The sequence below is a fragment of the Onychostoma macrolepis genome, chromosome 21 (genome assembly GCF_012432095.1).
Source record: "Onychostoma macrolepis isolate SWU-2019 chromosome 21, ASM1243209v1, whole genome shotgun sequence".
Classification (NCBI taxonomy): Eukaryota; Metazoa; Chordata; class Actinopteri; order Cypriniformes; family Cyprinidae; genus Onychostoma; species Onychostoma macrolepis.
The window spans coordinates 7106335-7132601 of record NC_081175.1 but is presented as its reverse complement, the minus strand read 5'-3'; the positions used below and the strand labels follow the sequence as shown (position 1 = coordinate 7132601).

The following is a 26267-nucleotide window of genomic DNA, read 5'->3' as shown; positions in this document are numbered from 1 at the left end:
ACACTATTACGATTGGCTTTTTTTTCTTTCGCTCCACTTGCTCATCCTGAGCTTTGGTGGATTTAGGGTGGGACAAACAGAATATAAAAGAGGCAAACCTCCAAAACCTCCTTGTGGTCGGTAGGTGTGACTGGCCCCATGCACACACTCCTTTCTCTCTATGAGACCATTGTTGTCCCATGATCAACATGATAAAACTCTATCAACAACTGTATAGGCTACACAAACACTGTTGATAACAGCAGGTGAATTTCATGCTTTATAGGCCCTATAGTCCAGTGTCACATTCTGAAACCCATGCAGAGCTGAAAGCAGGAGATTGTGTGTGTGTGTGTATTATATAACATTTTTCTTATATTTTAAGCTCATTAAGTTTAGGCTATTAATCTTTGTGTGGTTCAAAATGTATATTATTATTAGCATTAGCAGTATATACTATAGTATACAGTATTCAATTTTTGGAGATTTAGCTTTAACATTTAACACAGCACTTATTTAATGAGATTTTAGCGTGATGTAATGTGCTGCACCTGTATTTTTTTTTTTTCCCAATCTAATTGACCATTAGATTATTTAATAATTTACCTGAAGAAGTGGCTGATAGGAAGTGGTTGGGATTCCTCTCAGAACCACATGTGGGCAGCAGACATCTCTTTTAATACCTTTCTAAATTACTTTTTTAAGTGTTTAGGTTGTGTCTTTGAATCAGAATATACTGGAGAATGTCCTTTTATGGGAATACAAATAGCTACAGTAAACTTTTTATGTAAACGTGATATTAATGTTTAGGTCAATATTAAATAATTTTATTTTACTAATTGTACTTTACTAATTCTACAGTAAAAATGTATAATTTATATATAAAACCAAAGCAAATATTAAAATATTATCTTGTAAATATATGTACTTCATATAAGTCTAAAAAAAACATTCTACCAGCAATGGTGGATATATAAGAAGAGAAACATTTTCAATCGAATTGTTACAATTTATTTATATAGTGCTGTTCACAGTGAATATTGCACAAAACCATTTTACAGAGAATATTGCCCTATCAACAGTCATCTTATTAAAAGGACTCTGTCATAACCATCAGTGGGCAAGATGACAGTGATGATGAGAAACCCTCTACAATGATACAACACAAATAGTATTTAATTTATTACAGTCGCATATTTTACAACTGGGAAAAAGTAGAAATGGGAAATAAGTGCTTTGGTTATATTTTGAACTTTGTGTTCAAATAAAGCGGCATCTGTTGTATTTGGACAGATACTGTGGGCTCCGCATCCATTAAGGGATGTAGCATTTTTCTAAACCTTTTACAGTTTCATGGTCAGTGGACTTTAAAACGATATCCTATCTATTGGAAATATTTTCTGATTGTTGTTCAGGAATTGTGACAGACCTACTGTAATTTAACGGGGTGGCTAGCATCTTATCTTGTCATGAAACGTTACTGCCTGAGTGACGGTCGGGTGGTCTGTGGGGCATCTGTCTGCTGTTTTAAAGTGTTTTACACAACACAACCCGACTTTAATATGAGCGAAGATCTCACAGATCTGGTTTCTCACCTCCCGCTGCCAGCAAGCATAAACAAGGGGATTTATTAGGGAGTTTGAGAGTCCCAGCAGCCAGAGATGGTTCTCCAAAAAGTCATAAAGTTCACAGGTTGGACATGATGCCTGCACAATCCCGACCACAAAAAAGGGGCACCAGCAGAGCGTGAAGCAACCAATCAGCACGGCAACAGTGCGCAGGGCTTTTACGTGACCCCAGTAACGGCTAGACGTCAGAAAGCGTGAACCCGCTTGCTGGGCACAGATGCGCTTCTGATGGCCGCATGCAATTTTCAGGATGTCCATGTAAAAATAGATGAAGACTGAGAGTAATGGAAAGAAAAAAAGACAGAAGACCACAATGATGCTCTTTGGCTCTATGACAGAGAAGAACGTGCAGACTTTATGATAGCCTTCCTTCTGCAACGGTTTCAAAACGCTGGGTGAAAATCCCACGGTCACTGAGATGAGCCAGACGGGAACCAGTGCCCCAGCAATCATCTTACCATTCATTAACTGCGAATAGCGCAGTGGCAACTTTATAGCTAAGTAGCGGTCCAGTGAGATCAAGAACATGGTTAAGATGGAGGCTGCAGAGGGTGCCATGATAAAGGTCATGCGCAACAAACAAATGCCCTTCTCCATGGAGGCCGTCGTTCCTTCAAGAGCATCAGTGGCAATGCCAGTGATAGCCACGCCAACCAGGATGTCCGCTATGGATAGGTTTAAGACAAAACACCAGCTCTGGCAGCCCCTTTTGCGGATGAGGAGGACCAGGGCAATAACGACTAAAAGGTTGGTGGAGATGATCAAAATGGATCCCACACTTAGAATATAGCCCATGGGCACTACTTCTCTTTCTATCACAGCAGGGGTTGTGAACTCTGGACTGGGTGCTGTCATTACGTAGTTCTTCGTCATAGTTTCCAAGGATGTCTTCTGAGTCACGTTCAAAGGGATCATTGTTGCATCAATTTTTTCAAAGTTGATAATAATTTTAATAGTTTAAACAGACTAAGATACTGATGGTTTCAAGAGGAAGAAATGGACACTAAGATGTAGATTTACTTTTCTCCCATTGAGAAAAACAAAGCATCTTCCTTCTTCTGTAGTTTCGTTTGTCTGCCCCTTGTTCTGTTTGGCTATCATCCAGGTCCCATCAGAGCATACTTCCTACTGAAAGCGTCTATACGCATGAAATTGCGATTATTTTGAAATGACAACCTAACCTTTCTGAGGTGCAAGAAAACGTTGATCCATTGATGAAATCTTTATCCTTGACTTTTCATTAAGAAATATTCTCAGGATACTTCTCAGAAATTTAAGACTGTTCCTTGCCTGAAAAAGTGATAAGAGCTGATGAACTCCTTTCTCATGAAATCCATTCTCATCACAGTGATAAAGTCCAATAAATTCAACAGAGAACATATTCCAACTGTGGAAATGATGTCCAGTAGAAGGATTCCAAGTGAGTAGTCATTCTTGCATCTCTTAGTGCATCTTTCAGATTTGGTTGGCTTTAGGATGAAGGCAAAAAATCATTTCTTCCATTTAAATTGGGGTGATGTGCCAGTGTCCGTTTTGTTGTCCGCAAATCTGAGATGTTTCTCTACCAGCATGGAATCGGTCTACTAACTTTGGACAACCTAAAAGGGGGAAAGGAAACTGATGAATGTGAAAAGAGGGTTGGGTTTAAAGAGTGGGATGGGAGGTGGGTGGACACTAACAGCGTGACTGTGATTACTCATGAATGAACAAACTCTAAATAAACAGAAGTGCTCACGGGTGAATAAACGCTTACCATTTCCAAACCCTTTTACATTTTATCATTGGAGTCAGGGTCAATGCACAGATACTGATATATTTTGGGACCAAGACAAATCAGTTAATGCAGCAATCTCTTCATCTTCTCTCTGGAGTCATGGGAATGAGACAAAGCCCTCAAGTACAATGGACTTAAAACCACACAACTGCTTTTTAACAATCTGCACATAGTCGTCCATACCGAGGAAAGATCTGACAGTGCTACACAATAAAGCCAGACTCCCGCTGGGCAACAATGTGGCAATGTTATTCATCCCTACTAGACTGTTCACTGCTATTGAAAGTGGATTTTGGTCAGCAGTTGTTGTGCCCACTGCTACAGTCTGTCCACAGAAAGCTCTTGGATGTGTTTTGTGCCGAACTTTGCCCACCCCTCAACTACACACCACTGCCTGTCTTTGCCTTGAGCTGCCTAAATAAGGAACATCTTGGGCCCTTTGAAAGGAATACTACAGATTGTTCAGGTTGTTTAGAGCACTGGGCAGAAGATGTCTTTAAAGCGAAGACTGCTTTCCATGTTGCTGTGCTGTGCGTACTGCTTGGCATCACTCTTCTGCCTTCACCCGGACAGAAACAACTGCGTGTCAAATGGTGCCCGGTGAGTGAGTTTCACTGTAAAAAAAAAAAAAAGTCATTACAACATGTTTTTACATTTTTTAACACATCAAAATAAGTTCAAAATGTTCAACTTTTTAAAATAAGTTATAACTCAAGTAGTTAGTGTACTTTTACATTTTTATGTATTTGTTAAGTTAGTCTGTAGGGTTCAGGGGACATTTGGATTTGGGATTTATATATTATATTTTTTGATTGTTTGCTTTTTGATCTTAGACATATGTTATACTAAATTCCAATATATCGTACCAGCTACCATACCAATTTTTGCCAGGATATCGGATCCTCTTGTTTGTATAACAGGGGTGTGAGCAAGGTCATGATGTCTCAGATTTTATCATGAAAGGCGTTTATAGAAAACCATAATGGGCACAGAAACTATGAAAGCATCTAATCTTAATTGTCAATAAATGAAAGTGAACATTTACATTTATTCATTTAGCTGATAATTTTATCCAAAGCCACTTACAAATGAGAATTACAAACGAGTTTTCAAGAATGTTTCAGCTGTTAGGAAAAAAAACACATCTTCTTTTGGGTTTCAGATGAAGTCATATAGGTTTGCAAATTGTAACAATTTGAGAGCAAGTAAATGACAACAATTTTCTTTTTTTATCCCTATAATATAACAAGTCCTCAATGAGTGACTGTAACTCATGAAGTTCTTCATCTTGCAATCCAACATCTTTTGTGTGTCGCAGGAATCTGGTATCAGTTGTTCAGCAGCTGTACCAGCGTGTGATGAGGCTCCTACGCACTACTCTGTGACATCACAACTGCCTCAAACTAGAGGGAAGGTGAAACCACAACGATCATCTATAGACTACTTATCACGAGATCAGCATTACCAACATAAAACTGTGGTCATTTGAGCGTGAGAACTTTAAAAGATATTGCCCAACATCATTAAAAGGTGCATCTTGTTTACAATGAGTTTGGGTGTTCAAATTTATGGCCCATAAAGATGCATAAAAAGTCATGAGAGATTTACAATGACACTTTATGCAATCTCTTTGCAGGTTGAGGTGTTCATTGCGAATGATGCTGGTGTGTATTTGTAGGAGCACAGTCCTGTTAGAGATGGACAAATCTTGCTTGCATTGCAACATGTGATATGCCATATCAAAAGTTAATTCATGATCTGAATAAACAGAGCAAATACACGGACCAAACAGAGACAGAGTCAATAGGTAATTCTTTTGTTATATTAGTGTCTCTTTGTTCAACTAAATACTTTAGATATACTAAACATATCATAAATATAAATATCCTTGAAAAAAGGGACTTTGAAATAACTAAGACATTATCTTTGCAGCATTTACATATTAGGTATTGAGTTCAGTGACTGGAGAGTTCACAGTTTTTAAAAAAAACTTACTGTAATATTTTAAACTGTAGTTTTTCACAAAACATTTTTTTTTTTTTTTTGGAATTTTATGGGAAAGGATCAGACTGCTGACTACTACTGAATGATAAAAATGTGTAAAGATGAAAATGAAATAAAGTTACTAAATACTGTTTGATCTCTGAATGTTGTTATTTTTGGTGAGCCAATACAATTTACTGCATAAATGAAAACATAACCTATTACAGTGAGTTTATAAAGGGCATTACACGAAGGATCACCCACATTTTACAATTAATTTATTTTCTTTAAAAAAAGAGGGAAATGTAAATCAAACCTCACTGATTGTTACCCCTCGAGGGGGCAGGGTGACATTGAAAAGGGGAGGGGGAGGGGTTTGGGGGAGGGGGAGTCTAGTCTCTTTCAAACTTCCGGGCGGGAACTTCCGGTCGCGGTGAGTTGAGTTCCTGCTACAGACACATGATGGGAAACTGAATGCCGTATATGCGCTCCTGGAGTTTGACTGCGAAAAGTATAGTAATCCTACATGTGGTCGAGACGATGGAGTCCAAAATAAAATAACAGAGGTAACTGAAGCACCAAGCACTCAGGTACGTGAGCTCACGAGGCGATATTTACTAGAATATCGTGATTACTCAATTTTGTACTTTATAATGGTGAGGAGTTCTGCTCTACCTGGCTAACAGTTGCAAGCTTTAGATGTCGGATACGGAACCAAGTACAGCGATCCTTTATGCTAAGTCTACAGCATAGACATATCTTATTTATATTCGTGCGTTTGGTGGCTATGCGCTACTCTTTTTAATTTTGAACGGAAACCTTAAAAGTTAAATGTTACACTGTTTGATCAAAATAGGCGAGTCGCTGCTTACTGTCACTCAACCCCCTTTGGCGGCGGAAGTAGGTGGAGCATCCGATCATTTCAACTAATCGGCATCGCCTACAAAATGATTGACAGCGTGTACAACCAATAGCATTTCCGCAAATTTCCTATGGCGCTTGCAATGAATCTTTAATGCGGTTCGTCTTATTCCGGTGCACGTTTGTCTATGCGTCTGACAAGACTGGCTGTAACACAGACGGGTAGCGCTATGTTGTACAATGTGAGATTAAAACAGCTAATTTGCTCCTATTTTGGGTTTCTGCTGTTTTTGGTAGGACTCCATCAAGCCGAAGGGGCCGCAACAGAAATGGCAAACCTGAACTGGAAGCCGTTTGTCTATGGGGGAATGGCCTCAATTGTCGCAGAATTCGGTGAGGCTGTGCACCTGCTCTTCTTACATCATCATCTGTTACAAATCACTTTTGTCATTAAAGGTTGCATAGAGCATGTCTTAATACATGTTAATATCTCAAATGGAGTGCCATAATGCATATTAATATTTGAGAGCGAATATAGATATTTTGCCTCTTTTTTTATTTATTTTATTTTATTTTTACGTTAATTGTTTTTTGTTTAGATGTCCAATATATTGAAACGTGTTTCTACTTTTAAACGCACTTAAAAATACATAATCATTAGGTGACAACAATAAAATATATGCATTATGAGTATATATTTTTAATTATTATTTGTTAAATTTTATTATTACTAATTATTATAACTGTTATTTGCTGTATTGAAATATACTGTCATATGTAGATTTGTACAACTTTTACAGTATATATTTTTTTTTGAAGCACAATTAAATTTTTTGTCACATTGGAGGGACTGTGAAATGAGCCTTGATTGTTAATGCAAGGACAATCTTTTTCAACACAACACAACATTGCAGAGCATGAAAAGCAACATTCAATACAATAAAACAGCGTACAATAAAACTGAAAGAGTCTGGGGTGGGGCATTAGATGAAAGATAAGAGAGACAATATACATTTACAGCTGAAGCTGATGATAGATCAAGTACTAGTATGCTTAATACAATATTTATAGATTTGATTATTAAATCACCATTGATCATTTGATTTATTAAATCTTGCAGGTACGTTTCCCATTGATCTCACAAAAACACGGCTCCAGGTTCAAGGGCAGACGCACTGTATGGAGGTCCGATATCGGGGCATGTTTCACGCTTTGTTCAGGATTGGCCGTGAAGAAGGCATCCGGGCATTGTACTCTGGGTGAGTGCAGATTATTTGAATATTCTGAGTGACAGCAAATGCTTCATTTGTGGTGTAGCATTTTTGTTTTACTTTTATCCATTCAGTGTTTTATCGTATACTTTCTGTTCCCTTTTAAAGGCATATTTGCAACCCATGCAGTGGTTTAAATGCAGCTGATAGCTGTAATAAACTCTAAATATAGATGATATTTAATTCACATGGTCTGCACGGGTCTGTAGAGGAGCTGAGTCAAGTGAAACTGGCCCACTGCTTTGGCATGAGCAGACTGCAGTTGTTGGAGTTTAGCTTAGTCGTGTTATCTATGTGTCAATGAGCATTTTGTTTTTCAACCCATCATCTCTTATTTTTCTGGCCAGAAGCTTACAGTTAGTAAGTTTCTGTAATTCCCTATCATTTTCTTTTAGGTCTATGCATTCATTATTATTAATAGAAATTTTGTTAGCATTTGAACTTTTTTCACTTGTCTTGCAATAAATCTGTTATATGATTTGTGAACGATTCTTTTCAATGAACCTATTGAATCGGTTTGCTAGTCTCACAGGATGATTATTTTGTGTATTGGACTCATCCAGTCTCTGCTGTTGCTGAATCAAAAACCCACGTTTTCAATGATCGGGTCAGAGCTAAGTCTCCATGGTTACTTGCAGGTTCAGGATTATTTGATCTTCAGGGTTACTTGATTATTACAGGCAGGTGTAGGAGCAGGATTGGAACTGAAGTTTGCAGGATGTTGGTTCTCCAGAAGCATGTTTGGAGATCGCTGGTGTACTTCATTCACCACTGATCACAACACTTTGGCATTAGGGCAGCATTTTGCATGGGTGGATGCCATCTTTTTTCAGAAAAATCCAAATGTAGAAATAAGAAAAATCTTGTCCTTTTTTTTTTTTTAAGTGCTGTAACTTTGTGAATATTACTGTTAAGTTATTGAATATGAAGAATAGCCTATTTGTCTGAATCTCAATTATGAAGTGGGATGGTGCTGTAGTTGCCTAGCAAGTATATTTCCTTTCACACACACACAAAAAAAAAATCCTGCTTTTGTCAACTATGGTCAAATGTCCTACTTCTGTTGAACCTTTTTGCGCAAAACTTTGCATATATGCTTTGCATGATTTTGTCTTTGACAAACATTTGATGTGCAAACTTTAGTGTTTTCTGACACTAACAATGGCAATATTGATGCTGTTCTCTATTTTGATTTATTCTGAAAAACGAGCAATGGCCCATCATTCAAGGTCTATGTTATATCCTTACATTGTGCTTTTTAGTCATCGCATGGTCTTGTGATGTATTTTAGACTGTCATTTAAACACTAATCTATTTAGATTTTCATTAACCCCAGTATGGAAATAAAGCATTGACCTTGAAGCTGTGCGCTTTTTATTCACAGAATTTCACCTGCACTCCTTCGACAAGCTTCCTACGGGACAATCAAGATCGGTACATACAACACACTGAAGAAACTGTTTGTTAGTCATCCAGAAGGTGGGTTTATGGAATGAATCCTTTGATACTGTTCATGTTGTACAAGATCTTTTCCATAGAACATTGCATTATGAAAATAGAACCTGATGCTTGCCACTTGTTGATATCTTCAATGATGTCACTAAATCTCTAACTCCCATCTAAGTCATTGTGTTGAAATCATTTTTTGACTCGCTCAACCGGTTTTGTAGGGGTAGCACTAGCAGTCTTGAAATTTGAGCAGTTTATTTGGATTTTGCAAACATTGGCATCCAGATGTCTCTGATGTGACTCTTCGATGGCCAAAAAATTGTCTAAACTGTAAAAAACTGTATATTTTCATTGATAACCTACTTTATGACTGTATACGGAAGCTCTATGAGATAAGGAGTGAATTGTCTCCATGATGCATGATGTTAACATGTTGCACACATCCGGTCACAATTGCTTTATTCCAATATCTAACAAGCTGCCCAAAGAGGCAAAAAGTATGTCAGAAGAGAGCACTTTTTTTTTTATTTCCATGCATAGATTAGATTAGAGTGGCAATACTGTTAACAGACTCTACCGAAATCGTTTAGTTGCCTTAAGTAGTGTTTGTGTGGATATGCATAAGTAATCGTTAAGAGTTGCCTATGAATGCATTTCAGATCAGCCACGTATAAGAATACATTTTAATTAGCTACCTAACACTGTGCCGTAACTTTCAAGAGAACAATAAATTCTCTCTCTTTATGTGCTGATCTGAGTTTGAATGTAATTCTATAAACATCCCTCAGGTACTTGTCTTTTTGCTGTGAAATCTTAATTATATAAGATTTATATAATTTAAATGTAAAAATAACTTCTTGTGTTAGTAGTATTTCAAGATGAACATTTACTCAACTGAAGCAATTTAGGTTTGATTCTTCTAAAAAAAAATGTATGGATAATTGTTAAAATGTATTAAATACATCAGGCTTTTGAGGAATAATTATTTGTACTTCTCATAATCAACATTGTATTGCATTATATGTTTTGCCCCCAAAATAAAAAGACCAGAATTTAATGATCATAAAACTAAGCATTTAAATATCACTCTACTAAGACACATTATTGATATTATTGTGATGTAGACTGATAACTAAAATGTATGTTCTTTTTATGTTAGTGGTCTGCTATACTGTTACAACGCGAATTCTGGAAATGCTGGACGTTTTTTTTAAAAATTTGAATAAAATGAAAACCCAAAGACTTTCAAATCACATGAGCCAATTAGAGATGTTCCGATACCCTTTTTCCCTTCCCGATACCGATTCCGATACCTAGGCTCAGGGTATCGGCCGATACCGAGTACTGATCCGATACCTGGGTGTGTATCTGGTTATACAGCTGTATGTACTACTAGATCTGTATGAATTGATACAATTATTTTATGGTGTGCTTCACCATAGATAGATAGATAGATATATAGATAGATAGATAGTCTGGCGAGTAAACAAAAAAAATATAATATACAATGTTTGGAAAATGGCACATATTTAAATATCTAAAAGTACACTCAACATCAGTCAGTCAAGCATTATAAATGTATTATGATAATCAAGTCTTATTTAATGATATAACTTTAGCAATTAAATTAAAACTTGGTAACCATGTATGAATGCATATTAGTCATTTTAACTGAACTGTAAAAAATGGGGGGGAAACTATCAATAATACTGATAAGATAATAATCATACTATGAATTCTACTAAGAACAACATAAAGCGCACTAAGGATTAACGAGCTGCTGGATTCATGAATATTAATCAGGTTGTCTGCGTTTGCTTGAACTGATTTGCTGAAATCAAACCAGGGACAATAAAAGGTGAGCGCCAGCTAATGAGATTGTCATTTGCACATTAGCTCCGCCTACTACCGGAGAACCTGGCAGTTCTTAAAAGCTGAAGAATTCCAAAGGAACTCCGTTATTTTGACAGGATAATACAACAAAGAATATCGTTTACATACCATGCAGAATTGACGCGCTACATGTAAGACTCTCTCTCTCTCTCTCTCTCTTTGCATGTGAGGAAAAAAGCAAAGCGACGGCGAGTCGTGCACTTCACACTAGAGCTTATCGTACGTCAAATACAGGTGCGCATCCATCTGATGATCTGAAAAATAGCACAGATCGCTTGACGGAGAGTGAAACTCTCAAGCGCTCAGTCAGAGTGTTCAGAGAGTCACAATATATCTGTGCTAAACTTATACATAGCCTCCAACTCACACACTGACGAGTAAAATCGGAGCATTTATTAGCCAGTGGCTAATATTATACACTATTTAGTCGCCCAGGGTGAAGATTTAGTCGCATATGCGAGTGATTTACTGGCAATGTACTAGCACGTTTGTATTTCTTCTTCGCTGCTCTAAATAGTGGTTGCTTATGGCAACACTGCACAACTTCCTGTGTTTGCATTCTGAGCAGAGAAGAAGAATTGATTTCTGATTTGCAGTGTTAAGCAAAGCTAGCGAGCATAACTATAGGTCTTGTTTAAAAATGGTATCGGATCGGTACATGGGTTCAAGTACTCGCCGATACCGATGCCAGAATTTTTTGTGGTATCGGTAGAATTTACGATACTAGTATCGGAATCGGAACAACCCTAGAGCCAATATTTTATTCACAATAGAACATAGATAACATAACAAAATGTTTAAATTTTATGCACAAAATGAGGTCATTTCAAATTTGATGCCTGCTACAGGTCTCAAAATAGTCGGGACGGGGGCATGTTTACCATGGTGTAGAATCTCCTCTTCTTTTCAAAACAGTTTGAAGACGTCTGGGCATCGAGGTTATGAGTTTCTGGAGTTTTGGTGCTGGAATTTGGTCCCATTCTTGCCTGATAAAGGTTTCCAGCTGCTGAAGAGTTCATGGTCATCTTTGAAGTATTTTTCATTTAATGATGAGCCAAATGTTCTCTATAGGTGAAAGATCTGGACTGCAGACAGACAAATTCAGCACCCGGACTCTTCTACTACAAAGCCATGCTGTTGTAATAGCTGCAGTATGTGGTTTTGCATTGTCCTGCTGAAATAGACGTCGTCTGGAGGGGAGCATATGTTGCTCTAAAACCTTTATATACCTTTCAGCATTCATAGTGCCATCCAAAACATGCAAGCTGCCCGTACCTTATGCACCCCCATACCATCATAGATGCTGGCTTTTGAACTGAACGCTGATGACACACTGGAAGGTCTCCCTCCTCTTTAGCCCAGAGGACACGGTGTCCGTGATTTCCAACAAGAATGTCAAATTTGTGCTCGTCTGACCATAGGACACTTTTCCACTTTGAAACAGTACATTTTAAATGAGCCTTGGCCCACAGGACACGACGGCGCTTCTGGACCATGTTCACATATGGCTTCCTTTTTGCATGATAGAGCTTTTGTTGGCATCTGCAGATGGCACGGCGGATTGTTTACTGACAGTGGTTTCTGGAAGTATTCCTGGGCCCATTTAGTAATGTCAATGACAGAATCATGCCGATGAGTGATGCAGTGTCGTCTGAGGGCCTGAAGACCTCGGCATCCAACAAAGGTATTCGGCCTTGTCCCTTACGCATAGAGATTTCTCCAGTTTCTCTGAATCTTTTGATGATGTTATGCACTGTAGATGATATTTGCAAAGCCTTTGCAATTTGACGTTGAGGGATGTTGTTTTTAAAGTATTCCACAATCTTTTATGCACTCTTTCACAGATTGGAGAGCCTCTGCCCATCTTTACTTCTGAGAGACTCTGCCTCTCTAATGCCGAGTTCACACTGCACGATTTTCAAACTCGTCGGATCGCTGTTGTTTTCACACTGCGTGACTGTCTGGGGTAGCATTGAGTTGCGCTGCTGTGTTCACATTGCACGATGGATCGGCGACAGGGGCTTTCACATTGCACGATTTCACAATAGGAGGAATCGCCGACAACTCTGTCTGATCCGCAAACTACGTTTCACAACAAAACACACGCGAGAAGTGATAAGGAAATAACGCGAGAACCTGCATGCATCAGCCCATTGTTCTCGAGTGAGACTGGAAGTATTAAAAAAATATAGCCCGCAAATTGTCTGTGCGCTGATTTCCAGCTACAAAAAGAAAAACAGATTATGCAGGAGGGAGATGCAGGGATTGTGTTCTGCAAAGAGTGGTAAATAATAATTTTGCAGTAACTGTTATGCTGATGTTGCGGCTGGTCAAGCGTTTGTGCTTGTTTCTGTATGATATAATTGTACATATTAAAATACTGATATGGTCTGTAACTCCTCACCGAACTTCCCTCTGCCCTGTATCTTTGTCTCTCATTGGCTGAAGGTCATCGTGATGTAGTTTTCAATCAGAAAACATTGCACACAGCGTGATTGTGAATCGTCGACAGCTCCAGATATTTATCATGTCAAATATTTCACAGGCGTCGGCGACGTGTCGGCGATTCCCTCAGATCGCGTCTTTAATAATTCACACTGCGTGATTGTCCGATTTGCCTCCGGTTTCGGGCATTTGTTGGCGATTTTATCAAAACCTGTATCAAAACATGATGCTAAAATTATGCAGTGTGAACTCGGCATAAGACATCCCTTTTATGTTACAGACCTGATGTCAATTAACTTAATTAGTTGCTAGATGTTCTCCCAGCTGAATCTTTTCAAAAGTTCTTGCTTTTTCAGCTCTTTGTTGCCCCAGTGCCAACTTTTTTTGAGAACTGTAGCAGGCATCAAATTTGAAATGAGCTCATTTAGTGGATAAAAGTGTAAAATTTCTCCGTTAAAAGATTTATCTATGTTCTATTGTGAATAAAATATTGGCTCATGTGATTTAAAAAGTCTTTTAGTTTTCATTTTATTTCAATTTAAATAACTTCCCAACCTTTCCGGAATTTGGGTTGTATAAAGATCTCATTGATTTGCATAACAAACTATCAGAATTTCATCATACTTATTGGTCATATTTCGGCTCATTAAAATCCTTATCAATTATGATACTCTGCAAAAAACACATTCCATATGTTAGGTTTTACAGGGTTAATAGTCATGCAAAGAAATGCGATTGCTTTAAAGGATAAACAAATTTAATTTAGGATTTTATTCACATATAAACATTGATCTGAGCAGAGATTGAATATTGTAAACAGAAGCTCAAATGTGTCTGATTGACACGCAGTAACAAACCTCATTGGAACTTTTATTCTGTTTTCTCACCTGTGGCTGTTACTTTAGCTGGTGCCTTTTGACTAAGTGAATGGTGTAATACACAGTGGGATTTACATCACAAATGTTTAAGGAATATTTATGATTTATTTTTTTATTTTTTTGAGACTTAAATTTAGCATTTAGCTCAATTTTCTACCATTGCGCCACAAACCCCATCTCTACCAATACTGAACTACAAAACAAGGTGTAACCACCATCACTAATGTGCGGTCCAAACAAAAGGTGCTGAAGCGGCAGACAGACACGTCTCTAGCATTACCTTATCTGGTGCTGGCGCCAGCAGATTTCCATCTGACATGGTACAAAATCTTCTCTTCTCTGCAAACAGTATCTGTATTACTTGAATCTAAGAATGGCCACAGCTAGGCCAACAGTGGCTTTTTATTGTATTGAATGAACAGGCTGTATTTAGGCTCTTCTGGCCAATTTCTGTTGCTTTCACTCTGCATGCTTTTCCAAGGATGTTGCCACTTTGTGTCAAATGCTTATTTTGATACAGGCTTAGCTTTGCCTGCTAGTGTGGGGGTACTAATGCCTGTTCTGCTGCCAAACTGTTGGTCACATTGATTAAGGAATTAGTCTATCGATCAAAATTTGATCAGCATTTTATTTTTCTACTGTCATCACACTGAACTCTAATCTCTAATCTCTCTAATCTAACATCTTAAAATAGTGGCACAAGACCTTACTTAAAGAGCTTTTACAAAAATAGGGCTTTTTAGGTGATTTTTAAATTAGATAAATCTGCGTTTGATTTATCTTGTCTATCTTTTTCCTTCTTTACTCTCTTTGTAATATTATTGAATTGTTAAACTGTTCTTCTGTGGCTTTTTTTTTTAATGAAACGTATTGAAGGACATTCTGAATCAAATGGCTGCTCTAATGTATATATTTATTAATTTTTTTCAGATGAGACCATGGTAATTAATGTGTTTTGTGGTGTGGTGTCTGGAGTTTTGTCATCCTCTTTGGCAAATCCAACTGATGTGCTTAAGGTAAGTAAAATCAAATCTTCATCTCCTTTAAAACCAATCACTACAAATGTTAGCATAAATAATTCCAAACATTTTAATATAACTGTGCATATAATGTTGTTGTTTTTTTTTTGTTTGTTTTTTTCCCGGTTTGAGTTTATTAATGATTTTAGGTTACATTATATATCTATTAGGTTTTAGCAGTTAAGTAATTATCTAGAAAGCAGGCTAAGACGATCTTAGACTCGTGGCTAAGATAATTCTTAAATAAAGTAACCTGTTATTTTGGATTTTGAATTAAAATTTGACAAATTCTGAGAGACAGTTTTCTGCAGCTTAACTTAAAAAAATGCTTATTTTTAATGACTTGGAGACTTTCATGCATTAATTTCAACCAAGCTTTATTACTGTAATGCCCTGTATGCTAGAATTAGCCAGTCCAATGTATAGTCCGCTATTTTATATAAAGTTTTGTCCATATATTCAGACATAAATCTTGTGATTGGTGTTTTTTAATTTCGACATAATCATGCTTTATGCAAGTACACAAACGCAGCCACAGCATTTGGCCAGTAGCGAACATGATTACGGTTATGAATTACATGCTAACACATTTTGCGTAGTAAGAAGTTAATGACCAAGCTTTAGTAAGCATGTTTCTGGCCTTAGCTTTAACCTCACTTTTAGTTACAACACTGATCCCACTGAGTTTGTTTTATCTTATGTCCTGTTATTTGCCTCTGCTTTTTCAGATTCGCATGCAGGCTCAAGGCAGCCTGTTACAGGGAAGCATGATGTCTAATTTCATGAACATTTACCAGACAGAAGGCACGCGAGGCCTGTGGAGGGTGAGTGCTTTCATTATGTCTCATCTTTCACATCGGTGGTGAGATTTTAAAATCTGTGGCCATCAGTTGTTTGAATTACTCAGTAGCATTCCTGCTTTTTAAGTGTAACACATTTCTAGGTTTTGCATTAAAACTGTGACGTCTTCATTGCTTTCAGGGTGTAATTCCTACTGCACAGAGGGCGGCCATCGTGGTGGGTGTAGAGTTGCCAGTTTATGACATCACTAAGAAGCATTTGATTCATTCAGGCCTTATGGGAGACACGGTGTTCACTCATTTCATGTGAGCATCGCTACCAGTACTTGCCGTGTCAATTCAAAATTCAATTTATTTATGAGGCACAAACTTTGACTTTGAGGAACGTGATCCATATTGTTTCTTCTGTTTATTTAGTTCCAGTTTCACGTGTGGTCTGGCAGGTGCTTTGGCCTCCAACCCAGTGGATGTGGTGAGGACACGTATGATGAATCAACGTGTGCTCGCAGGTAACCCTCTGTACAAGGGCACCCTGGACGGACTCATGCAGACCTGGAAAAACGAAGGGTTTTTTGCTCTCTATAAAGGCTTCTGGCCCAACTGGCTGCGTCTGGGGCCCTGGAACATAATTGTATCCTTTAGCAACAAAATATATTGTTTTGACTTAATATTCGTATTTTGATCCTTGGTTTTGTAGTGTTTGCATAGTCCAACCACTAGAGGTCAGCATATTACAATATGAAGTTTGACTGTAATTTTCACCAAAGCCATTAGACATTTTCTTTACAACACAAGTTAGTACTCCATTTGCTGTCCCCTTTTAATGGACAACACACAATTGCCTCTGATTGTTGGCTGTTTTATATACATGCATAGAGAGTGGCTCCAAAATGTGTTTGGCCACTTAAGCCGCAAAAATGTGTTGTGTAAGTGTGTTTGGTATTCAAAGAATAGTTCATCCAAAAATGAAAAGTTATTTAATGCTACATATCTCTGATTTTATCATCACATCACTTGCTCACCAATGGATCCTTTGAAGTGAATGAGTGCTGTCTGAATGAGTCTGATAAAAAATCAAACATCACAGTATTTCACAAGTAATCCACATGATTCCAGTCCATCAATTAGTATCTTGAGAAGCTGAAATACATCCATGTTATCTCAAATCAAGCACTGTTTACAAGCCAAAACAGTTCTAAAAAATTATAGAGGAGAACAGGGGATGGACGATAGCCTATTATTTTGAAGTTGTTGTTTTTTTTTATGTAAAAATCTTGTTAACATTATAAGTGGACCTCAGAGAACAGTACAAAACAATAAAAAAAGTTCAAATGCTTTAATGATTGATTTGTTTCTTACAAACATGCAGCTTTTTGCTTCGACATTGTGATCGACTGGAGTTGTGTGGATTGTGATGCTTAATTAAATTCAGGCACCCAACTGTTTGAACTCCCATTCTGATGGCACACATTCACTGCAGAGGATCCAATGGTGAGCAAGCGATATAACGCTAAATTCTCAAAATCTGTTTGGATGAAGAAGCAAACTCATCTACATCTTGGATGGCCTGATAGTGAGTACATTTGCAACAATTTTTCATTTTTAGGTCAACTATTACTTTAGAATATAGTAAGTATTATATTATTACAAGTGCCCTTTACTTTAATTAAAATGTTTTTTTTGTTAGATTTAGAAAATATTAAGCAAATTATATTTTTCAAGTTGACCTCAAAAAGTCTTGGACGCACTCTGGTTGTCAAACTGTCACGTTCATTTGTTAATGTGGCAGTAGAAAACGGCTTTAAAAAAGTTTTGTTAAAAGCTCATTTTGCCAGCAGTAAATTCCCCTTTAGGTGTCCAAATACTTTGCAAGGATACTATTTATAAGAATATTAATTCATTTATAACCAACAACCTGTCAAATGTGTGCTTTTAATGATGGCACACATTGAATACAGACAGTCAAAAAAAATAATGAAAATTGCAGTGCAGTTCAGAAAGTGAGTCTGATCATGACTCAATCACTCTGATCTGTTCGCTAAAGGATTCGCCAGACTGATTCAAATGGTTATCTTTTTTTAACTATTTATTAAAAGAATCGGCTAATAAGAGACATGTTGTATGATTTTGTTTTCTTTCAATTTAAATCAAATGAGTCATTTGTTTATGAATCAAAATACACTGGCCAAATTATATCTTTTTTTTTTGTGTGCAGCCCCAACACATTCAGTACAAGTACAGTACATTCATTTTCAACTAAGGAAAATATGATTTATGAGTGCCACTGCACAAAAACTTCACTTGAGGCAAAACATAATTCATATTGTGACATAAGCATAATATTTCTGTGCGCACATCTGTTGGATGAATGAATTGACTATATAGACTTGACTATTGGCACTTTTCCGCTGCGTGGTACGGCTCGGTTTTCCACTGCAGTTTAGTGCTGCTTTAGAGTAGGTGGGATTATACACATCGCCCCATCAAGCTCTCGCTGGATCCACTCCTCGGCTATCAACGAGAGGAACGTCTGTCCTTCCTCAACAGACCACGAAACAAGTTGTTAAAAAAGGTGCACTCAATCAAAACAGTTGCATCCGTTAAAAAAAAAAAAGTTGCATTCGATCTTTCACTGGCTGTGCTGATTTAAATCTGACGGGTCTGGTGTATCGTGTCACAAGTTCAATGATGCAGGAAGTGACTTCTCTCCGGCCAATCAATTATCAGCAGGGTTTACACGTCACATTTTGGTAACGGTACGGGTCGCTTGGAACCTCAGCCGAGGTGGTACTAAAAAAAAGTACCAGGTACTGTACCCAGTAGAAAACCCCCCAAAAGTGAGTCGTGCCGTGCCGTACCATACCATACAGTGGAAAAGCGCCATATGACTATAAGACTTCTTGTGATCCTTGACTTGAGTTTCAGTTCTTCATCACCTTTGAGCAGCTGAAGAAGCTTCCATTGTAGAGATTGTCTTCACTGATCTGTGTATATGTGCTTGTGTGTGCGTCTGGGGCTTCTGTCCTTCAGCATATACCATCCCTTCTCCACCACACACCTATAAGTATTTTAATTTAAGAACATTTTGTTTGTTATTTTGTTCTCATTTGCATTGTACATACTTGACCTATTTAAACACACTTGTTTTTGCACCTAAATGCTTTATTTTTCACTCCTGGCAGCTATCTCGTCCAACAGCGCCATGTTCACTGGCCCAGTGGTGTTTTCGTAATATATGCTTGGTGAGCTAGAAGCCACGCTGGTGAATATTTGAGGTAAAGGGCTATAGTGAAAACTGGAAGCCACCAGGCATAGTTTCTCCACACTGGCTTGAGAGTTTGGCATTATAGCATAGTGCTTAGTTACTAAAAACACATCCGCCATGTGGGGGATGTAAAGCAATAGTTTAGTGTAGAACTGAATGCAGTTGGTGCATATAAGCAGGAATATTTGAGGCCCACGCACTCCAAATTAGGTATTGTCCTTGTAATTTAAAATGCTCACATACAAACACGGCTTCAGTGATAAGAATGTATTTTGCTTCATCTGTAGACTGCAGATATGATGGAAATTGCCCATGCTGCAAACTTCTAGACAGCCCAAATTAATACCAAAGGAACTAGTAAGGAGTGATGTGGCCTCATATCCTGTGTCTTTGAGCTCAATGGGCATTCATAAAACACGAGCAAATTTCAGTGTAGCTTAAGTCTGTTTTTGCACAAGTTGTCGCATTTAATTCAGCATTGCACAAAAATTCTGTTACGCTTGTTTCTTAAGGCCCAATGTGCGCAAAGAGCTTTTTATCCCATATTATATCAAGGACCTCTGTAAAGCTCCATGGAAATGGGTGAGAAGTTTATGCTTGAATATGCACAGAATTTTAAGCGCTTGTGACATTGCACAAGCTTTTATTTTCCTTTTCTTTTTTTTTTTTTGCAGTGACGTCTTTATTGCCATGTACATTTGCATGTGTGTATGTAGCGTGTGTGTGCTTGTGTTCCGAGAAGCACATGTAAAATGTCAAATATTTTGGCAGCCGTCAAAGTGTGTAAATACTGCTACTGTACGATAGAATAAAATACTAGCATATATAGTTTTTTGTTTGTTTGTTAATTTTAAACCAGATTTTGTGGGAAAGGGTGTCAGTAGCATTTTTGAGTGCTTGCCTCTTTGCCAAAGTGTACATGTAATAAACCAGAACTGCACTGATGTTGCTGGTTTTTAAAAAGTGACACATTATTATTGTTATTATTGGGAAAGTACTGTTACATATTTATTGTTGTATGTCATCATATTTCAAGCCTTACCACTTCCTGCTTTTATATTTATGCCTTTGCCTGGTTGTTTTATGCCTCTTGGTGTGCTAGCCAAACAAGAAGTGTTGAACTTCTGCTATAATTTACTGTCTATATTGTTCATATCCTTTAAAATGCAAATCAAACTGTACTGTAAACTTCTAAGCAAACATTCTTGCTTAAGTTATATGGACAATATTCTTCATATGACTTTAAGGGGACAAGTTTAAAGGATTTAATGTATGTGTAATGCCTGGGTTATCCGGGGGTTTTCATGTTTGTTATACTTGCTTCCAATTTTTTCCCGAACTTAGTGACTACAGCATGGTGCATGATGTATTCCTCTCTAAATAACTTTGGAAAATGCTTATTTCATTATGTGCAAAGACCAAGAACCACATTAACACATGTTCCAGTGTTCTTACCTTTTTGTTTTGTTCCTCAGTTTTTTTTTTCTTTGCAAATTTTCTTTTTTTTTTTTTTAGTTGAATTTCTGTTATTTACATTTTTATTATATGAAATGTTCTTTCGTGTAGAGGTACTTTTAAATTTGTTCATTTGTGTGTATAATGGAAATCAGGACATTGTACATGAGGGAAATTATAGAATGTATTACCCAGATTCATTTGATAAATAAGATAATGAAAATGTGCAGAATAAAAAGGGGTGTATATATATACACACACACACACACACTAATTTGGTAATCAGGTATTCAATAGTAAATATTATATCATGTAGTAACTTTCATCCTCAGCAAAGCTTTTAGTTTATTTTATTTCCCAACATGCAGCAAAACCATTGATACATTATATAAAATTGCTTGAAATTGCCAATTTCTTTATAATCAACTCTTTTGGTTAAGTGTCTTTGGTGAACAGAAATATTATTTATTATAACCTGTTGCTTGAATAGACAATGAATTGTATCAAGAATGCTTTTTTCTTTTGTGGATGGTTTGGTTTGTTTTGCTTTGTCTAATGTAACTGTGCACCCTGACAATAAAAACAATGTTCACTGAAAGTTGTTTGTTATAGGTCCCTTTTAGCTCCATTAAGGCGTAGAAGCAAACAATGGTATGACTCTTTCAACAACATCATACGATTCTTGTATTTAACTTTTTTTATATGCACACAGGTTTAGGCTTTTAGGTTACAGGCATTTGATTAAAAAAGTGATTCATATGATAATATATCATCATTCTGCAATCAGGAAATAGAAGAAACAATGCACTTCCATGTTAAGTGTTTAACCTGCTCCTGTATTCACAAAACATTTTCTCAGAGTTCTCATAAATAGCAGTAGAAGTTCTTAAGAGTTTCCTCTTAAAAGCTGTTCACAAAGCTGCAGAGGAATGGAGAGAAATCTTAAGCTAAGAGAAAAGAGTGGGGTTGACCTCATTGCTATGGATGATACCAACAAATATGCCCGCAGTGACCGACTGATAGGGGATAGGTCTCTCAGTGATTTAATCATAGAAATAGTGTAAAACAAGGTAGGCCTATCATGTTGCTATATTAGTGGCTTAGGAGACCTCTTGACTACCCCTAAGGTTTCACAGGATTAGGATCTGATTTTAGCACTAAAATGCTTTGTGAAATACTCTTAGAGCAAAAATGTATAAGTCCTTAAAATAGGACTGACATTATTTTTAAGAGTTTATCCTAAGTTGGCAAGTTAGAAGCTACTTTTAACCTTAAGATGCTTTGTGAATACGGCTCCCATATCTTAAATCTGATCAGAGTTATATGACTTGGTGAGTTTAAATCACATTTAACCAGTGTATAATCTGTAGAACAGGAATATTAGGAGAGTTAATATTACCAAAAATAGTGTATCATGATTTGTGGGACTTGACACCATGGTACCACAGATATTTGGACATTTGATGTGGTATTCCTTTATTATCTTATGATATATGCAGTGCATAAAGGCCACATTCTCCCAAAATCATTCTGTAAAAATCGTCATTAAGATTATTTTTGTTAAAAATAAATAATGAAAGGACTCAGCTGTATTTAACTTTTGTTTAGAAATTGAAATTAGTTCAAAAATTATTAGCAAGTGAGAACACAACTGCTCTCCCTTCGACATTACTGTCACACAAAGTCATGTGTGTAAAAAACAAAAACAAAGGGAAATTGGAAAAATAATGCAACAAAATAAGGACAGCAAGTCCAAGTGAGAAACAGATTGCTAAACTTAACCCATCAAAAAATAAAACAAAAAGTTGTGATATGTTTGTGAATGAATGTTCGATTTACAGTGGGGAAAATAATTATTTGATCCCCTGCTGATTTTGTAAGTTTGCCCACTTAAAAAAAAAGAAGGGTTTATAATTTTTATGGTAGGTTTATTTTAACTGATAGAGACAGAATATCAAACAAAAAATGCAGAAAAAAGCAGCATACAAATGTTAAAAAAAGATTTACATTTTAGTAAATCAAATAAGTATTTGATCCCCAAGCAAAACATGACTTAGTACTTGGTGCAGAAACCCTTGTTGGCAAGCACAGAAGTCAGACATTTCTTGTAGCTGGTCACCAAGTTTGCACACGTCTCAGGAGGGATTTTGGACCACTCCTCTTTACAGATCCTCTGTAAATCATTAAGGTTTCTTAGCTGTCTCTTGGAAACTCGAAGTTTCAGCTGCCTCCACAGATTTTCCATAAGATCAAGGTCTGGAACCTGGCAAGGCCACTCCATGATCTTAATGTGCTTCTGCTTGAGCCACTCCTTTGTTGCCTTGGCGGTATGTTTCGGGTCACTGTCATGCTGGAAGACCCATCCATGACCCATCTTCAGTGTTCTGGCTGAGGTTCTCATTCAAGATTTTACAGTACATGGCCCCATCCATATGCCTTGTTGTTGTCCTGTACCCTTAGCAGAAAAACAGCCCCAAAGCATAATGTTTCCACCTCCGTGCTTGACCGTTGGGATGGTGTTCTTAGGGTGATAGTCAGCATTTGTCTTCCTCCAAACACGTCGAGTCGAGCTGATGACAAAGAGCTCAATTTTGGCCTCATCTGACCACAGCACATTCTCCCAAGCCTTCTCTGAATCATTTAGATGTTCATTGTACATGTGACTTCTTGAGCAGAGGGACTTTGCGGGCACTGTAGGATTTCAATCCATTGCGGGGTAGTGTGTTTGGTGATTGTGGTCCCAACTGCCTTGAGATCATTAACAAGCTCCTCCCATGTAGTTCGGGGCTGATCCCTCGCTTTTCTCATGATCATCCTTACCCCATGAGGCAAGATCTTGCACGGAGCTCCAGACCAAGGCCGATTGATGGTTGTTTTGTATTTCTTCCATTTCCAAATAATTGAACCAACAGTTGTCTCCTTTTCACCAAGCTTCTTGCTGATGGTTTTGTAGCCCATTCCAGCCTTGTTCAAGTCTACAAACTTGTCCCTGATGTCATTTGACAGCTCTTTGGTCTAGCCCTTGGTAGTGGAGAGGTTGGAATGGAAGATACAGATTCTATGGACAGGAGTCTTTTATACACACAGCGAGCTGAAATTAGGAGATGTCCTCACTGCAGAACACAAGATCCAGGGGGTGTGGTTGGATCTAGAGCCACATCCAGGGGGTGGAGACTGGTAGGTTTAGGGGTGGAGATGGGTAGGTTTAGTGTTCACTGCAGAACACAAGATCCAGGGGGTGTGGTTGGATCTAGATCCAACTCCTCCCACCTTACATTTACCTAAACCTACCCATCTCCACCCCCTGATCCCTAAACCCACCCATCCCCATCCCCACCCCTAAACTTACCCATCTCCACCCCTAAACCTACCAATCTCCACCCCCTGGATGTGGATCCAACCCTGCCCCCTTGGATCTTTGTTCTGCGGTGAGGGGCTACTGGAAATTAGGAGTAACTTCTTAAAGTGACAGGACTAATCTGTGTTCCACATGTGCACATAACCAATCTGTGGGAGCCAAAATTCCAGCTGGTTGGGGATCAAATACTTATTTGACTTACTAAAAATGTAAATCTTTTTTTTTTTTTACATTTGTATGCTGCTTTTTTCTGGATTTTTTGTTTGATAATCTCTATCAGTTAAAATAAACCTACCATAAAAATGATAAACCCTTCTTTTATTTTTAAGTGGGCAAACTTACAAAATCAACAGGGGATCAAGTAATTATTTTCCCCACTCTATTTGAGAGAAACACATGAGATTGTTAACAGGGATGCAAAATATTCACATTTCATTGTTTCAAATTCAAAATAGATAATTTGTGTAAATTCATGTAATTCAATGAGATTTGAGTTTTTAAAAATTCTTGCTACTTCACACTTCAGTACAAAACAGTGCTGAACTTTGAAATGTTTCAATAGTGATTTTTGTTACAACAGTGATTTTTAAATGTCTAAATATAAATCCAAAAGTAAAACAAGTGAAAAGAGCTATATTAAGGAGTGGGAATGGCAGATGAGCCAATGAGTAATCCTATGCAGCCATTATTATAGTGGTCATTTTCATATTAAAAGTGTTTGTTTTTAGGTGGCAGAAATCTTCCACTTAAACTTGGCGTATTTTCGATGAATTATCTTCATGAATAAAAATTAAGGGAAAAAATGCATATCTTCTTTAAAGTGAAAAATATGAATACATTTGAGAGAAAAATAAATAAATAAATACATGCCGCCAGAACTAGAAACTAGAAAGTGAGCAATATTACATGTGTTGTTTTGTTTTTGTGGTAGCCCATGGAAAATGGGGGAGGGGGTCGCACATCTTTACCCCTGATCAATTTGAATCCCTAGCTAGTTACTTTTGGCACAATCTGCTAATGCAGACGAGCAAGTTATGTCTTGTAAAGTGCAGTCAAACATGATTTGACAAACAACAGAATGTGTGAGTAAATTACCATCCCGATATAATTTAATAATTACAGAATTTAAGTTAACTTGCAGAAAGTTCTGTGAGAGTTAGTATTAGAGGATAGAATGGGAGCGCCAACAATGATCTTCAATGTCTCCTGCAAATGTGTAGTTGCGCCCAAGTTGCCAACGTTGACCAGAAATGTTATCTAGGTAGAATAGATAACTCATCGTCAGGTTTTAATACTATGGAAGCCCGTTTCCGCCACTGAATAAAACAATAAAAAAGGTTATTGCGACTTTTTATCTCAGAATTCTGACTTTTTTTCTCAGAATTCTGACTTCTTTTCTCAGAATTGTGAGATATAAACTCGCAATTCTGACTTTTTTTTCTCAGAATTCTGAGATATAAAGTCGCAATTCTGAGATATAAACTCGCAATTCTGAGATATAAACTCGCAATTCTAACTTTTTTTCTCAGAATTCTGAGATATAAAGTCGCAATTCTGAGATATAAACTCGCAATTCTGAGATATAAACTCGCAATTCTGACTTTTTTTCTCAGAATTCTGAGATATAAAGTCGCAATTCTGAGATATAAACTCGCAATTCTGAGATATAAACCGCAATTCTGACTTTTTTCTCAGAATTCTGAGATATAAAGTCGCAATTCTGAGATATAAACTCGCAATTCTGAGATATAAACTAATTCTGACTTTTTCTCAGAATTCTGAGATATAAACCGCAATTCTGACTTTTTCTCAGAATTCTGAGATATAAACTCGCAATTCTGAGATATAAACCGCAATTCTGAGATATAAACTACGCAATTGCGACTTTTTATCTCAGAATTCTGACTTTTTTCTCGCAATTGCGAGTTTATATCTCACAACTCTGACTTTCTCTCACAATAGGAAACTCCGTGTAAGGCTTTGCAGTGCTTTGTTCAATTTGCACTATCAAAATGAACTAGATAAATGCTGCGTCGAATATGAATTATCTTATCTCCTGTATTTAATGTTGTAAGATATCGACCAAGCAAGGCATCTCCGATGAAAATTGTAAATAAATTAAGGATTCATTATTTATTAGTTAGTAGCCTATTAGTTATTATTTTAAGTTTTTTTTTTTTTTATTTTATTATTTTATTTAGTCAATTAT

The 26267-nt window shown here is 37.2% G+C and overlaps 2 protein-coding genes across 6 annotated transcripts; one reads left to right on the top strand and one right to left on the bottom strand.

The window, feature by feature from the left end:
- Nucleotides 1-1023: 1023 nt before the first annotated feature.
- On the bottom strand, nucleotides 1024-6300 carry LOC131529022 (glucose-dependent insulinotropic receptor). 3 transcript variants are annotated; one of them, XM_058758524.1, is made up of 3 exons: nucleotides 6040-6266; nucleotides 3361-3995; nucleotides 1024-3205 (listed from the first exon to the last, which is right to left on the bottom strand). In XM_058758524.1, exon 3 carries the CDS (start codon nucleotides 2520-2522, stop codon nucleotides 1431-1433), a length of 1092 nt encoding a protein of 363 aa, XP_058614507.1. In that variant the 5' UTR covers nucleotides 2523-3205; nucleotides 3361-3995; nucleotides 6040-6266; the 3' UTR covers nucleotides 1024-1430. The 3 variants fall into 3 exon arrangements, with proteins under 3 accessions (XP_058614507.1, XP_058614505.1, XP_058614506.1); XM_058758522.1 differs by having other exon boundaries at nucleotides 1024-3995; nucleotides 6237-6300; XM_058758523.1 differs by lacking the exon at nucleotides 6040-6266 and adding an exon at nucleotides 5681-5741 and having other exon boundaries at nucleotides 1024-3995.
- On the top strand, nucleotides 5775-21322 carry slc25a14 (solute carrier family 25 member 14). 3 transcript variants are annotated; one of them, XM_058758526.1, is made up of 9 exons: nucleotides 5775-5954; nucleotides 6523-6618; nucleotides 7346-7484; nucleotides 8881-8975; nucleotides 15092-15177; nucleotides 15909-16004; nucleotides 16162-16286; nucleotides 16398-16611; nucleotides 18906-21322. In XM_058758526.1, exons 2-9 carry the CDS (start codon nucleotides 6555-6557, stop codon nucleotides 18945-18947), a joined length of 861 nt encoding a protein of 286 aa, XP_058614509.1. In that variant the 5' UTR covers nucleotides 5775-5954; nucleotides 6523-6554; the 3' UTR covers nucleotides 18948-21322. The 3 variants fall into 3 exon arrangements, with proteins under 3 accessions (XP_058614509.1, XP_058614510.1, XP_058614508.1); XM_058758527.1 differs by having other exon boundaries at nucleotides 5786-5930; XM_058758525.1 differs by lacking the exon at nucleotides 5775-5954 and having other exon boundaries at nucleotides 6362-6618.
- The last annotated feature ends 4945 nt before the right edge of the window (nucleotides 21323-26267 follow it).

Bases quoted from the DNA above. Each gene is read 5' to 3' on its own strand.
- LOC131529022 (XM_058758522.1), bottom strand. From the start codon at position 2,522: ATGATCCCTTTGAACGTGACTCAGAAGACATCCTTGGAAACTATGACG.
- slc25a14 (XM_058758525.1), top strand. From the start codon at position 6,414: ATGCGTCTGACAAGACTGGCTGTAACACAGACGGGTAGCGCTATGTTG. The intron at 7,485-8,880 runs GTGAGTGCAGAT...TTTTATTCACAG, and splicing joins ATCCGGGCATTGTACTCTGG to AATTTCACCTGCACTCCTTC. The intron at 16,005-16,161 runs GTGAGTGCTTTC...CATTGCTTTCAG, and splicing joins GCACGCGAGGCCTGTGGAGG to GGTGTAATTCCTACTGCACA.